The 16,144-nt window shown below is 43.2% G+C and overlaps 1 protein-coding gene across 4 annotated transcripts in view; it reads right to left on the reverse strand.

Annotated features, from left to right (window-relative positions):
* Positions 1-464: 464 nt before the first annotated feature.
* TLE1 (TLE family member 1, transcriptional corepressor) overlaps positions 465-16,144 on the reverse strand; it is an 84,057-nt gene continuing 68,377 nt past the window's right edge. For 2 of the 4 annotated variants that reach the window (XM_033123271.1, XM_033123269.1), the window contains 6 exons: positions 8,572-8,821; positions 6,600-6,847; positions 3,673-3,820; positions 2,210-2,360; positions 1,219-1,295; positions 466-1,079 (listed from right to left, as the gene is read on the reverse strand). In XM_033123271.1, the coding sequence (XP_032979162.1) occupies positions 972-1,079; positions 1,219-1,295; positions 2,210-2,360; positions 3,673-3,820; positions 6,600-6,847; positions 8,572-8,821 (982 nt within the window). In that variant the 3' untranslated portion in view covers positions 466-971. Of the gene's footprint in view, positions 1,080-1,218; positions 1,296-2,209; positions 2,361-3,672; positions 3,821-6,599; positions 6,848-8,571; positions 8,822-16,144 lie in introns of all 4 variants that reach the window. The other 2 variants (XM_033123273.1, XM_033123270.1) reach the window with 2 other exon arrangements.

Consider the following 16,144-nt stretch of genomic DNA (forward strand, 5'->3'; position numbering starts at 1 on the left):
AATGAACTCGACAGCTCTGTGAACATCATCAATCTTAACACTAAAACCAGCCAACTCACCTACATTTCTTGAAATGTACGGCTTGTGAAGGGAAATATAGAATTGAATATGCTGGGACTTCCTAGAGAAAAGAATATTATTTCCTAATGAATCAGCAAGCAAAAGCAGAGCTATAACCTGTAACCTCCAATTACAAGAGTTTCCTAACAAAAGAATGCGTTTAGACCAAACTATTTGAGTATCCCAAATAAAACAGTCATCAACATACCTTCAGTTTATTCACTATTCCTAGTCTGAGCTTCTGGTAACTCAGAGGGTTGATTAGGTTCTAGGGCCACGGGAGTCCCTGACCAAGTATATTTACAAAATCAGAAGTGCATTTTGAAACTTTCTCTACAAATGTTTGGACTTTGCTTATAAAACCCACATTAATGATCCCAAAGCTTTGATAAAAACAATAAAGAAGGAAAAGGAAAACCACTTATTGGTACTAAAGCCTTTACTGTAATAAACCAAATATATTTACAATTTATACAAATGTTTAACCTTCAACAAAAATACAAAAAAAAAAAAACAAAAAAAACATTTCACAAGATGCAAAACCAGGAAACAAGTTCATTGGAGACACCACTGCTCTACCAAGGACGGAACGTGAGAGGAAGCACAAGGAACAGAAAGGTAATCTGGGCGGATGACACAGAAAGCAAAGGACAGGCTCTGCCGGACAGCAGGCTCTGCCCCTCCAGCCTGCCGCCCTTGGCCCCGTCCACCTGGCCTCAGCGCTCCATTTGGTCTGGGTAGACAGACGACCTTCTGCTGATGGACTCATCGTCTCCTCTTTGTAGACTCAAAGTAGTTTTGTGTCAAAGTTTGGAAACGGGTTTTCGTGTTTTCAAAGTTACAACTTCTCTATTTCTACAAATTCAAAACATTTTGGCCCAATTCAACTACAAACGTTAAACCGCATCTTTTCAGTAGATGACTTCGTAGACTGTAGCCTTCTTGTCCCCTGAGCCAGTGACTATGTACTTATCGTCCACAGAGATGTCACAGCTGAGCACGGATGAGGACTCTTTGGACTAAAAGGAAAAAAAAAATGGGTGGGTGTTTAATGTGAAACAGATACTCAGGGGCCCTGCTCCCTCCACGGTACCTTCACTACTGGTGTCACGGGAACACCGCGGTCACTGTCATTCTCAGCGAGGAGCCCTGACTTACCTGGAATATACTAGCTCCATAGGGGGTCCGCCAAGCATTGAGGAGGTTATCTTTGCCAGTACTCACAAACCATTTACCTAGAATTAGCAAAGGAACACGTAGTTTAACAAGATTAAAATTCCTACTCTACCATTAGCTACAGGGACTTAACCAGACAGACCATTTTATATCATGAGGTATCACATCTAAAGGGTTGGGCTATGACATGACTAGAGAGAGCAAGTTTTAAATTCAGGCTCCGCTGTGAACCATCTGTGATTGTGGGTTTAGTCAAAGCAGCAGTGGGGACTTTGTCAGCCTCATTAGCCACTGGATACACAACGGTAGCATCACACCCAGCACACAGGGGTCCTCAAACAGCAAGCAATAAAGTTCTTCTCCCTTAGTTAGTTTCCCTGTAATAAAATGGAACTGGCAAGGATTAAATGACGAGCCTAAAGAAAATGCCAGACACAATATATAGCACATAGAATGTGTAAGTGATAGCTACTGAGCCAGTCAGCCAGCCAGCCATCTCGTGATCAAACATGTGACTCCATGGGAACTTCTACCCTCTTTCTCTTCCTTGAAGAGTGTCCAGTCAGGTTCAGCTAAATACTCTATTCTCTGACTGTAGGTTCCTCATCCCGGTCAGTTCCTACTGATTTCCTCTGCTCCTTCCCCAGTTTTCTACAACTCCCGACCCACCCCTCTTCAGAGTGGCACCTAATTGCCCTCCCACCCTCACCCCAGATCCTCCCCACTAAAAACAAGTATATGTCAAAACCTTGTATGAGGCAATTTCATTGCCTGTTGACTTTTCTCAAATTAGGAAAACAGACATCACTATGCTCTGAAGGATATATTAAGACAAAAGAATTATTGCATCCAGCTGCTCAGACAACATTTTTTCCAGATATGATCGCTACTGTTATTATTTTATTTTATTTTTTTGGAAGTCTTTTCCATTTAGGCCACCAACATTCTCAGGTTTCCTTTTAGCTGAACTCACCACAATAAGCAAATTTCAGGGACAGCACACAGCTCTCATGGAGATGCAGCTGGTACTTGTCAGGCTTGTTCACGTGGAGAACTTCCACATTGCTGCTCTCCATGCCCACAGCCAGCCACTCCCCAGTTGGGCAGTACCCAAGGGAGAATATCTACAAAAAGCAGAACAGGTTCACTGATGATTCTGCTCAATAAACTCAGGCAGTGAAAAGGCAACATGAAAGGGGATAAAGAAAACAGCAAGAATGGGAGGATGGTATCAGCAAACTCCAGACTGGTAAAGTTTATAGGACAAGCGACCCAACCTAGATGAGCCAAGTGTTAAAATACTTTATGAAACGACTGGAAAAATTGCAACACTTCTATCGTGTGATGAAATTAAGAAATTATTCTTAATAATAATGGTATTCATGTGTGTTGTTTTAAAGGGGTCCTTGTCTTTTACAGACACGAACTGCAATACTTCTGACTGAAATGACAGAATGAGACCAGACGGTCAGGTGTTACTAACTGTTAAAGCTGGGTGATGGGCCTCTGGGGATTATTGTACAATTCTCTGTACTTTCATATATGCTTGAACATTTTCTGTACTCTTAAATGTATGTGAAAAATTTCCATAAGTTCTTTTTAAAAGGCAGACCAAAAATAGTATCCTATTCATATTGCAAAAAGGGCTAAAAAAGGGAGGACTGTAAGAAACTCAACAAAATTTTAACAGGTACAGAAAATTTAGTAGTATGTATAGCTGTTTTCCATTGTTGTTCTATATTTGAGTGGAATCGTTTTTATTACAAAAAAAAAGTAAACAAACAATGATGAAAAGGACAATTCTATTATTAGAAAGCACTTAAAATGGCAAGCACTGTCTTTCCCAAAACAGATTTAGACTCACTTGTAATCTAAATAATCTTCACAATCCACAAAGTTGCCATTTTTGTATCATTTCACAATTCTATAAATCTAGTCAGCCATGAGTTAATTTTCTATGGGATGAGGAATAAAATGGTTATCCATGGAGATGCTGCTGCCTTTTTTTAAGCTCCGTGATGCAAGGGAAATGAATTAACTTTCAGAGCTGTTGTGATTTTTCTCGACTCCTTGTGATATGCTGTGTGTTTTTCAAGCTCTGTTTATATGTGAAACAAATAATCATCTCTCATCCCCACATTAAATGGGGAGAATACATAAAACAGATCAGACACTGCTGAAGGAAAACTGCATATTCTTCACTGCATGAATCCCTTAAACAAACTCATACATAATAGCTAACAGGTCTAACTTAACCTACAGGAGTTTAGACACCACTCTGTTTCAAAGAATTTTTTTGTGATTAAAAAAAAAAAATCAGTATCTAAAATTTAAGCCTGGTCTGTCTAGCTTCTATTACTGTGGGAGTATGAAGGGAGGGAGAGGACACCACACACACAGCACCTCATAGATTCCAGGGAGGAAAAAGCCAGTCACCTGGGAGGTGAAGTCGTGCTGCTGCAGCTGCCGCCCTTCGCGCAGGTCCCAGGATCTGACCGTGTTGTCCAAGCCGCCCGTCCAGAGCTTGGTGCCATCGTTAGAAATGTCAATACAGCTGGCCCCATCTGTGTGGCCCTGGAATTGCCTGATAAAACAAACCAGATTGAATAATGATTTCCTGCCAGAGCTCAAGGTAAACACTGTTGTGTTGTTAGTTTTGGACTCGGTGTGTATATGTCATCTCTTCAGTGTCTGCTGATGTGCAAGATCAAACTAACCTTCCCCCGAGGAGGAAGATACAGCACCTGCACATTTTCTTTTTCTTTTTCACGATCCAAGTGCTAAAGAAATGGAATGCCATTTTAGGTCACTACACAGGAGAAGTTAAATACACTCCTCTAGCTACTCTTACAAATCCGTCTGGAAGGTAAAATTTCTCCCAGGTCTGGGAAAGTGTTTAAGTGTTAAAAGGAAAAAAAAAAAAAAAAGACAAACACACCAAATCCCAACTGTATTCCTTAAAGATGATGAAGGCCTGGCCTTTAATCCTGCAGGTCTGCACCACTCCATTATACGCTCCAGGTCTAGAAGTACTCGTTTTCCTGAGTGAATCAACACAGCAGTGTCCTTCATGCCAACAAAGCATGAGCTCACATATTTACCCAACCTCACTTTCCGTATCAAGAGGTGCCCTGCATTTGGATATCTGGATGCCAAGAGACAAAGATTCGTGCTGACCTCCTGATTCAAAGATGCTGAGCAGAGACAAAGCTAATTGCTGAAGGCGACTCGTCAGCACCTCAGCAAGACCCTGCCTTGAAGCTAAGCACAAAGTTGTTCTCTTAAAGGAGAACCTCATGCTTCAGTCAAAAACACACCACCAAGAACAATTAACCAACAGGAATCTGCTGAGCACAGATGCTCCGCCAGGCAACAGGTGGGGCCTGGCCCTGCTTCTGTGTGCCACAGGGAGCTGGCAGGAGAGTGACCAGACCAGGGAGACATGTTCAGAGGCCCGATCGCTGTGTGATAGGCATCATTAGAGAGCTGCTGGGGAATCTCAATACCAAGAGAAAAGTTTCCATGCTTGTCCATATTCCCATAGAGCTCCACACTTTTAGCCAAACTTGGAATTTAATGAACGTGTAGAAGAAAAAAGCACCACTATTGCCCTGAATTCTGAGACAAGATGTGAACCACCACTTCGAAAATCTTTCCTTTGCAAGCTATTCTGAACTCCTGTCTTAGTCCTCTCCCCTCCATGCACCCCAATCCTCCCCAAGTCTGTGGCCACACACGTGCACCTCAACCACCCAGTTTGCCTCCAAGACCTCTCCACTGCTCACACAGGCCCAGAGCAGATCCTGCTTCACTGTTGAAAATGCTGATTTTCTTTTCTCCAAACACTCTTGAAACCCAGTGACCTCCTCTTCATGTCACCCTTTGCCTTTTTGACTTCTAGAATTCATAAAATACTTTACTTTCCGTCTTTGACCACAAATGTCTTTGCTGACTTATAGCGATTGAGGGGTGTTCCTCCATTCCTCTGTGCACATATCTCAGTGGTACTATCAGGTTCCTAGAAAGCAGATCCTACTTAGGACTGTTCAGAATGTGGCGGGTCACAGTGGATACAAAGATATTCAATAGACTCTATGTCACCCTGTGACACAGAGCAGCTGCTAGTCACACGTGGCCAGTCCGAACGGAGAACAACACTTCTAAAGCACCACCCTATTATATATAAGTACTTACCCCAGGGACCAGCACGGAGCAGGGGTTCAGCACACAGCCCAAAGAGAATACCTGGACCCTGATCACAGCTCCACCGTGCCCAGCTATGTGACCTGGGGCAAGTAACCTGAACTTCTCTGCCTCTGGCTCCTCATCTAAGGGGCTGTCAGCTCAGCTCCATTCATTAGTCCGTTTTGCTCATTCTGAGGTGCTCAGTGACTGACAAGAGAAAAAACTGCCACACGGTGACCCACATGCAGGAACAGAGCCTGGCTCAGTGACACTTACTGGATTTCTAAAGAGGAGGTTTGAAGGGAGAGTGATGATTGCTGTGATGACTTCCACAGTCCGTCCGTCCCTTCTCTCTGGCACATGGGGCCCAAAAGCATTAGAGGAGGCCTCTTAAACAATCCACAGCCTCAAATCACACCATAACCAAAGAGTGTTTCCTAGTGAAGATGAACTGTGGAACGAAAGGGCGAAAGGCATACTAGTTTTGCCTTGGATGTTTACAGAGTGCTGACATTTTTAAGACTTTTCTGTACCATCTCTGGTCTGAGCACCGACTTGAGTAGAGGGAGTGAGCTGCCAGAGCAAAGGAGATACAGAGGTGGCAGAACTGCAGCTCTAACTATGGTTAGGAGGGCAGGTTCCAGGAAGCCGGGCTCATTCCTAGGTGAACGACCCCTGGACAGGGCATATTTAGTTAGCTATTGAGAAACACGGATACTTTAAAAACATTTTGTGAGTGAAATTCGTAGAATCTCCTCTTCTAATGCCCTTTTGTTGACTTTGCTATCCTTTATCAGTTGGCTACTGTTTGCACAAACAAGGTTCTAGGCAAAGCCAAAACCATCCAGCACTGCGGACCCTTCATACCATCGTGTAATCCAGGATGTGTTGCCCCTTGGGAAAAGCCAGGAATATTTTTAAACAAGTCTGGCATCTCAATGTGGCTCAAGAATGGGAACATGAGGGAGGTAAATATAAAGCCTGGGGACAGCCAAGCACAGCAGGCAGATGGTGAGCCCCCGAGGGAAGCGACGCAGTTCTGTCTTTGCACTCCCAAAACCCAGGTTCAAGTCTGGAACAAAGCAGGGTCTTAATGTGTGAGCTGAGCTCCTGGGGGCAGCTGCAAAAGCAGGGGTGATAGGAGGCATTCTGAATCCAAGGAAACGACCTGTGCTCACCTCACCAGCGTCTGGTTGTGCAGGTCCCACACGGCAATGTTGCCGTCGCTGCAGCAGGAGAAGCAGACCTTGGAGTCGGGGCTGATAGCCAGGGCGTAGCAGGCGGGGGCTGAGGACGTCAGCTCGGCCTTGATGCGCGGGGTCGGAGCGGCCAGGTCCCAAATGGACAGAGTGCTGGCTTCCCCTCCCACTATGAGAGTGCAGCCATCGGGGAGCAATTTGCAGGAACGGATGTAGTTATCTCTATTCTGTGAAATAAACATAATTCAATTGCTGTAATGCGTTACACAAGCAGTAACAATGCCATGTTCTCTAACTGCTATCTTGGCTTTTGACTTGAAAAGTGGTATTTCATGGACACTAACAAGCAAGGGCTCTATAGTAAAGATCAGGATCCGATGGCAACTTTCTCCTTCAAAATAGTAAGCAAAACAAACTCACAGGATCACACATTTAAACATAACTGTACCTGATGTCCAGTTCCCTGCTGAGTGGACAAGACTGAAATCATCAGTAGATGTAAGGTAGGTGTACACATAATTCTGTATGAGGAAACCGCTCTTCAAAGCTAATTTATAAATCTTCCATCTCATCATCCTCCATTCTTTACTATTTGGAAACTGCAGACCTGCTGCCCATGTTTTAGTTTTCATTAGTCTTAACTATACCTAAAGCTGGCACTGTGTCTTCATTAGCCAGATGGAGCCTTGTCTAAGAATATAACGGAGGTGCTTTCTTAAGTTGTAGCATGGCTGCTGTCATATTTAAGGCTCTCCATCTAAAGGCCAAAGACATTGAAATAAGAGGGCATCCCTCTATTAAAATCAACACACATTAAAAAGGGAGGTGGGACCTAAACTGGTGGAACCTAAAATGACCCTCACCCCCGAAAGAAATTTAACTGCTCTCCTTTAACTCAAATAGATATAGCTGAATTCTTTCACTATGCTTTAACCATGGCCTGCTCTTCAAAGATTAGAGAAACTGTGAGCACATAATTTCAAAAAAGGTGATGCGTGTTACAAAAGACTCCCAACTACTATTAGAATGTTGGGCTGTGTTTAAGAATGTTTAAATGTCATGAATGGACATATTTTTAAGCCATTTCATTAAAAAATAAAATAAGCCAATAACTACCCCCACCCTCCAAAAAATCTCAGAAATACTGCCACTCTTCTTTTTGGAAGCACTCTCTCCAGAATCCTCACCATTTGCCAGGCAGGCAGTGCGTAAAATGGCACCATCTGTGAAAGCGACATGCAGGCAGACATCATACCGGGCAGGGTGGCCTTCTTCCCACCTGATGCCAATGGTATGTGGTCTGTGAAGCCTGGGGTTACACTTTAGAGATGGGAACGTGTCCCAGCATGTCTATGGTATTCTCGCGCTCTGGGAGAAGGTGGATTAGGTACCTAAGGGAAGCACTCTCATGGCTCGTGCTTTGCTAACAGCGGCCCTGATTTCTTACAGTGTAATCTATTAACTCTTTCATGAAGTTAAGGTAACAAAACCCAGCCAGCTCTCCCAGGTCTCCCTGAAAACACAGACCCTGTTCAGGATGATTTTAATGCCACGTTATCAAATGTTTACTATTCAATATTTATCCAAAGCTGTAGGGAAATTAAAAGTTGAGTGGTTTGCAGGCTCATAGCACAGGGCTGGCTGTATTTTCAACCATTAAATGGGAAACCCGCTTTTGAATACACATTCAAACAAGGATAGCTTCTGTAAACGACTGTAAAATATTTGTTTTAAAGAAATCCATCAACTCTGGGATTTAACCACTAAAAGAGCAACAAAGGAAACCTTCACATTTAAGGGAGAGGGATGGGGGGAGCTAAATAGCTAACACAGGAAACAGAATGGGCTTCCATTTCCTCATAATGGGAATAAAACCCAGGCCTGGACAGCTATTTCCTTATTGAGGCTCCAGGGAGAAATTACCCTTGTGCACCGGTTCCTGTTCACTCACCAGACAGTCGAGCTGAGAGACAGGGCTCTTATTGCCGGGGTGGCTGATGTCCCAGACCTTGACACAGCCCTTCCCACCCGTGTACACGTGTCTCGTGGGGTTGCTGATGGTCACTGCACACACCACCTCCCCGTGGTTCAGGGTGTTGATCTGGCGAGCGTGTCGGGGGATGCCAGGTCCGATGAGGGCGTCGGGGGGGAAAGGGACCGGCTGCATCTGACCATCGGCAGTAACGTGGAAGGAGTATGCACTTTTGGACAGACGGTGATTGGAGAGAAGAGAGGACAGGAGAGGAAACACAAAAGGCATTTATCATAAAGCAATTAGTTACACCTCAGCATGCTTCTATGAGAAACACAAAGGAAGATTCGGTTGTTACGATTTCCTTTCAAAATCAGTTAAGTTGAAGTATTTACTGATGGAACAAATTTAAAAGAGGTAACAGAAGTCTAGTGTGTACCAAAAGACACATATATTGAACTGTATTTAAAAAATATTTTTAGCATTTTTAAATTGTGCTTTATCCATTCCATAAAGCATTTCTTCAAATCCTAAAACACTGAATGTGCTTCCAAATTAGTATACAACACCTCCTTCCATGCACCTTGTATAACTGTGTCATTTCTTTGTGTAATTTAAAATGACTATTTTCCATGCTTAAAGATAAGCCCTTTAAGAACTCATAATAATTACACACAGTAAACAGTACATCTCAACACTAATAAACAAAAACAGCTTTCAAAAGATACCAGTTTAAGGCCTGAACTTAAACTCTCTTTTGGTGACGAGAAAAATATAAGAGATTCTCTTAGGTCAAATGGCTTTCTGACAGAGATTTCAAGTTTCCTCCTCAACAATCTCCCTGTCTGCTTTGGCCATGAACCCCAGCAAAAGACTAAAAGCTAAAAGCACGAACCCCAGCTAAAAGACTACTCTTCTTCCCAGCTTCCCTATGGCCAGGTCAGCCCAGATTTTGACCAAAGAGATGTAGGCAGAAGCTGCCGGGCGGTACTTAGAAAAAGTTCTTAACCTAAAATTTACAAAGGCGACCCCTGTGGGGAATATGAGAGCTCTCTTTACTTTCCAATTAATTATGTTGTGAACGTAAAACTGCTCTAAAAATTAAGTTTATTAATAAAAAAAAACAAAAAGAAAAGAAAAGGAATTTCTTCTTTCCTCCTTCCTGATATGAGCAAAATGACTGGAGTTCTAGCAGCCCTTTTGGGCCAAAAGGTGAATTTGAAAATGGAAATCAATTGTTGGGGGAGGTAGAACAGAAACATAGGAGGCAGAGGCCCTGGTGACACTATGGGAGAAAGAAATGAACTTCTGTTATTTAACTATTATTTTCTTCTCCTGTTGAACACAAATTAATCCTAATGCACGCTTCTGTTTCCTCGTGAAAATTTTAACGCATACTTTTTTTCTAATGATCAAAATATTTAAACTGTAAGCACTAATATGTAACAGATGTTATAAAACATACATAGAAACACTTTGGTGAATGGAAGAAACAGGAGTACTAATATTTTCGCCCTGCATCAAAATTGATGGAATTACGCACTTGGCACTTTGAACACCACTACTTCCTTCTTATCTGACGCATTGCTAGACAATCTAGAAGTACAACATTCAACCTTTTTATATGACCACATACATGAACAATAACTGAAGTATATAGCATTCCGTCTTTCCCATCACCCTCTGGGATACACCCGGGCGCTCTCTGGAATTTGTCATTGGCACCTTGCAGTCCCTTTACAGATCTAAAGACCGTAGGTATTAATACAGAACTTAAGTCTTCATTTTAATGCTACTCAAATTTTGTAAAATAACTTTGCAAACACAAAATTGAAAACTGAAACAAGCTATGGAGTCTTTATTAGCCTACACATAAAGCCCATATAGCAGCTTATATCAAATACATGAAAGACTTTTAAAAGAACTTCCCCTTCCACCAACCAAAGAAAACAATCTTAGATATCTGCTATCTCCTGGCAAATTGGTTCCAATAACTAATATTAAATGGCTACTTGGCCCAAATCTTTAACATTACTCTTAATTTGAATAATTAAGCATACATAATGGGAATAATACACTGTCCTGGGAAATAAATATGCATGTAAAATAACTTGCAGCTCAAAGCTCTTATGTCACCAAACCACTAAATCTTCTATTTTTTATCCAACAGTATCCTTCAGTGTCCTTAGTAATGTATTAAATCCACATGATATTTCAATACAGGCACATTAGTTAATTGAACCTTGCCATTTATTATGGGATATTTGGAATCAAAAAGAAGGTGCAGATGAGAGACCACAAGAACTGGGGTTTAAGTCGATTCACGTTCTAGGAGAATTATTCAAGGTCCAGTATCAAGTCATGTGACCCAGACATTAGGCACCATGACCTGGGTCTGAAAATAACAAACAAATAACCAAGTGAAGTTGGAGAAATGACCAGTGAGTATTCCCTAAATAAAATAATCAAATTGAACATATTTTAGAAGAACTGTGGGTGAGATCTGGAGAGCACTTGCCTCTCAAAGCTTTCTTGTCACGAGAATAAAGGTTGGTTTCCCTGTTTGCTGTAAATGAAGGTGGGCGCCTCCAGGTGGGCCAAGTTTAGCCATTCTGGATTTTTAGGGGAAGGAAACTTTAGTTTTGCTTCCATTGGAACTCTGCTTATGATGGAGTTAAATGTTCCAGATTAACACTGATGCACAATGTACAGACGGAGGGCTGTTCGCTTATCTCTGGATGATACCATCTCTCGCCCAGGTGTCCACACAGACGGTCTGTGATCATCATACAATTTAAACTTTATTCACAGAGAGCACACAACTGCCGTCACACACTGTGAACGTAGGTCCATCCCAGGGGAAACCCATGTGGATGTCAATACATCAGCCTCAGGGGAAGCTGGCGCTGCCCACTGTACTGCGAGCCTAACGAAACGAACAAACCTGAAGGGCGCAGAGGGCAGATGGGTCTCAGAGAAGGAGGGACTGGAAGGAAACACCAGGGGAGCAAACCAGACGATTTGGCGTTAGTGGTTCACCGCCAGGAAAACAGGACCATCTTTGAGAAAAGGCCACATTCATGGCACATCATGATGATGTTAAAAGAGATGCCCAAGGAAACTTACCTTCTCTACTGATGAGGAACTAGGAAAACTAAAATCGACCAGGAAGGGGAACTGATAAACAGATAGTATTTACAAGTATCTCTCAAGCCCGAATTCAGAAAGGAGCCAGCTACAAAAGAATGCATATGGTGTGACTGCATTTACAGAAGTTCAATCACAGGCAAAATCCACCTATTGTATTAAAAGTCTGAGTGCTGGTTACCCTTGGTGACTGGAAGGTCCTGAAAGGGGGCTTCTTTGGTGCTTGTGGTGAAAAGTCACTGAGCTATACACATACAATTTGTGCACTTTTTTGTAAGTCTATCTCAATAATTAAAAGCTTAGATTCATTTGTCTATTCAAGAAAAAGTGGAGGGGAGGGCTCCCAACCGATGCACATGTTAGACTAGGTCCACAGTAAGTCGATAGCTCAGATTTTGGTTTAAATGAACCTGAGATGTGAAGCGTCAGTTCAGTGGCCTCACTAACTGTGGTCTTTATAACTGGACTGAGTACTTGCAGCCTATCATGTGTCTATTTCCTGATCCACAAGGTAGAAACAATAATAAAACATAAGGGTTGTTGTAAGGATTAAGAGAGATAACAGCTGCAAAACTGTGAAACACTAACACCGCGCTTGACAGCGGCAGGGGCCTTCAGGCAATGACAGCGCCGATATTAAACACCCAGGACTTTAAGAGGAAGTATGGATATGTTGAAGCAAGGGCTCTTATCTGGACCAGTGGACAAGTGTGAGGGTCAGGGAATGTGGAAAAGGAGGAAGATGTGGTGGGAGTCAGGAAAACACAGGCAAAGAACAGGCAAGATAAACCAGGAAATTCCTAAATCCTAAGGGCAAGCGAGGGGTGGGAGACAATGGCAAACAGAAGCGGAGGAAGTTGGGATATGACTGTGGCAAACCGCAGGGCAGAAAGAACAGTCCCTCGAGCCCTCATTAGGGTGACACTGCCATGGCCACCCACCAAGAAAGCCTCGGACAGTGGAGCCCCCAACTCACCCCACTTTTGGAACCAAGCACCTGCAGCTCAGCATCTACATGTGAAATCTGGTTGCAGAACTGAACAAAAGAAGGCCCACTGAACGTCACAGATTTAAAAACTGAATAAAATCAAACATGTTCGGAGCAGGAGACTTCATTTATTGGGCACATGACAGAGGGGAAGGAACTCAGAGTTCCCACCGGGATTCCTCGCAGCAGCGGTGGTGAACTGGAAAACAAGACTGTGTTTCCGGGGAAGCAGGGTGTTTTTTCCTAGCAGGCTGGCTCCTGTTAATGAAACTATGCTGTGTTCTGTGGCCAAAGGAAAACAGGTGTTTACAGAGTTACTGGTTTGCTGTAAATAGATAGGAACAGCAGTAAACAGTAATGAAGAACCACGGACCTCGGAGATAATGGCTGTGGCCAAGATCCCGCTGCCTGTGCACTTGGCATCTCTTGACATGGGATTTCCTGCTCTATTAACAGGTATCAAAAATCTGATCATGCCAAAAACCCTCACTTGCTCTTCAAGCTCTTCAGGGTTCCTAAAGCCCTTCATGATTTCGTGTCGGTAAGCCTCACTTCATGCGACCGTCCGGTATCCTTCACTCCTAGCCACATGGCACAGGCCAGTCCCCTAAAATATCGCAGGCTGTCATATCTCCACGTTGTGCACACACTGTTCCCTCCTGCTGAGAACAGCAACTCCTTCCTCCGAACTCCACTCATGTCCTCCCTCCCTCGGCCTGCCACAACCTCCCCAGCCAGGAAGATTCTCTTTCAGGGTCTTGGCTCATCATCCTATCAATCTCGACTACGGCACATATCACACCACGGACTATTGACTGCACGTGATTCTATTTCTATCTTTCTCATTCCAGGTTCTTCGGGGACAGGTGGGAATGACTTCAGCAGCCAGCATACAGCTGGCACTCACTCAGTAAATGAATCCGATCACCCTAAGCTGTTTACTGCTAACCAGCCACTTATAAATCCAGGTATGAAAGGTTCCTTGCAAGGAAAGTCAGCTACAGTAAGAACACGGAGAGTCCTCTAACCCCTGGGTTATGCCAGTCAACTTTTCCCAAGGAATTTCTAGTGGTCGCACCAAATATCACTAAGAGGTGGTATCAATGTTCCCAAGGAGGGAAGCAGTCCCTAGAGAGCTGACTGAAGTTAAAACAAAAGGCAATGAGGCAAAACAACAATAACTGAGTGAAATCCATGGGCCCTCCCCAAGTCAGAAGAGCCCAGTGGATACGGGAGCCTCCCAAAGCAAGCTGAGGCAGGAGCAGCCACAGGTCACATGCGACAAGCTTGATCCTGTGTCTGGCCGCTGAAAAGCATCCAGTCAACCGCAAAAAATGAGTTAGAGTTTCAGTTCAGTCACTAACGTGATTTGGGGATCATGTCACTTATTTGGGCCTCTTTTCCCTACTGTCACAACGTGCCCTGACAAAACTTATATCCTATCAGCGTGACTGCTGAGGTGTAGAGTAAAAGACGTTCTGTGGACAGCACTTCCAGAAAAGTTATGAAGCACGATATAGATTCAAGCTTTGGTCCTCATGTCTCAGGACGCAGCTCGCCTTCCCTTAATGTTTAGAGAGGAGGGAAAGCCACACAGGAGAGGGTGACTAGCCCACCCAGCTAGTAAGTGGGAGAGCCAAGACTCAAGTCCAGGTCAGGCCAGCTACAAAAGTGGGGCTGTAACCTTTACCTTAGACCCCACGTGGCACTACCATCGACATTCTCACCTCAAGGGGGATACTGTGGACCTAGAAGGATGGAGACACCTACCATGCACAAAAGGACACACTAGGCATATCGACATATCAGTGTACTTCTTTCTAGAGCCCTGGGCACAAGATTTGAAGGCTGAGCTATCTGGCTCATTCTAAGATAGGGGAGAATAATGTGAGTTACGATTCTGGAGGATACTCTTAGCCTCAAGACCTAGGACAGTGAAGGTGGTGGGGCAATGATATGGGGTCATCAGAAAATCAGAGCCATATTATTCTAAGCTTTCAGGAAAAGAAAACAGGTCTTCAGGAATATAATTCATCTACGTATGGCACAATCTCCTTGGCCAATATAACAAGCTTTACCTTTAACATTTCTTAGGGTCTGCACATCTAACCCACAACATCTACAAAATCGTTTCCTTCTTTCACAGGATTTTTCCAACTTGGTGTCCCGACAAGACAGAGGGCCTTAGTGACAAACTACAAGTGGAGGATTTCCAAAGCATGGAAGACTTTTTGTTTGTTTCCTTATTTAGTTGAATGTACTGCTGTTCTCATTTTTTAAAAGGCAAATGCAGAACTAAAAATGGGTATGTGAAAGAAAAATTACTAGACAGAGAAAACAAGAGATGGCCTAGTAGATACACTGGGATGCTCTCTGGCTATACTCAGCACTTAAGATTCTCAGTGCCAGGCGCTACTTCTTCATCAATAAAACATTTCCAAATTTGTTAATGCGCTGGAGCAGAAGCTACAAGTTGCTAATGCAGAACAAAGGTACAAACCAAGCGATTACTGGACGAAAAGTGAAACAAAGAGAAGTTTAAAATACAGCCATCTCAAAGCTCAATTCAAAAATTCTAGCCAAGATTCCAACCATTATAGGGAAAAAGTATTATCTGCACAAGAAATGTACAAACTGTACTTAGATCTGATGAGCTGAAAGTCATTTCCGAAGAGGGGGAGAGAGAAGGGAAAGACAATCGTCCAGCAGCTAAACATAACTGACATCAAAAGAAAGGGCCTCACATATCAGTATAATCTCAAGAAATTAGCTACACGTTCTTAGATCATCAAAAGGTAGAAAAACAGGTTAAATTAAACCTGCATGGTGATGATAAGGCACAAAACAGGCACATTACTTTTAGCATTTAATAGACAAAAAACAAACAAAGAACACCCAAATATCATAACAAGTGAAAAGATGGCTGAATTAACTTCAAATCCACTAAATAAACCAGCTGTGGAATCTAGACACAGTCAACAGAGGAACCAGCACAAAATCAGGAACAGAAAGAGTGCATGGTGGGGTTTGGGGGGGTACTGGCCACTGAAATGTTTTCTTAGCTAGAAGCCAGGGGTGGCCTCTTCACTGCTGCAAAACATGTTTTCCTAAGAGGTGATTTTACCCCCAATGTAGTTAGCACTGTCTTTTCCCTTTAGGCTCCAACTCCAAAAAGGTACTTTAAATATTTATTTAAACACTAAACAAGTGGGTGGAAGATTTCTCAATTACACGTCTAGCATTAAAACATAGGGTGAAGGAACCTGGAACTAAGCTGGAATCTTAGGCCAAACTATTATTAGTCTGAGTTATTACTGACCTCTAGGTGCTACTACAGGAGGCAGGCAGAGCACAGTCCCCAGTATTTATGGGGAGGAAAGCACGGCTCTTGGGGGTGGGGGGTGAAGCAAAACAAAG

This window comes from Rhinolophus ferrumequinum, chromosome 12 (genome assembly GCF_004115265.2).
Source record: "Rhinolophus ferrumequinum isolate MPI-CBG mRhiFer1 chromosome 12, mRhiFer1_v1.p, whole genome shotgun sequence".
Classification (NCBI taxonomy): domain Eukaryota; kingdom Metazoa; phylum Chordata; class Mammalia; order Chiroptera; family Rhinolophidae; genus Rhinolophus; species Rhinolophus ferrumequinum.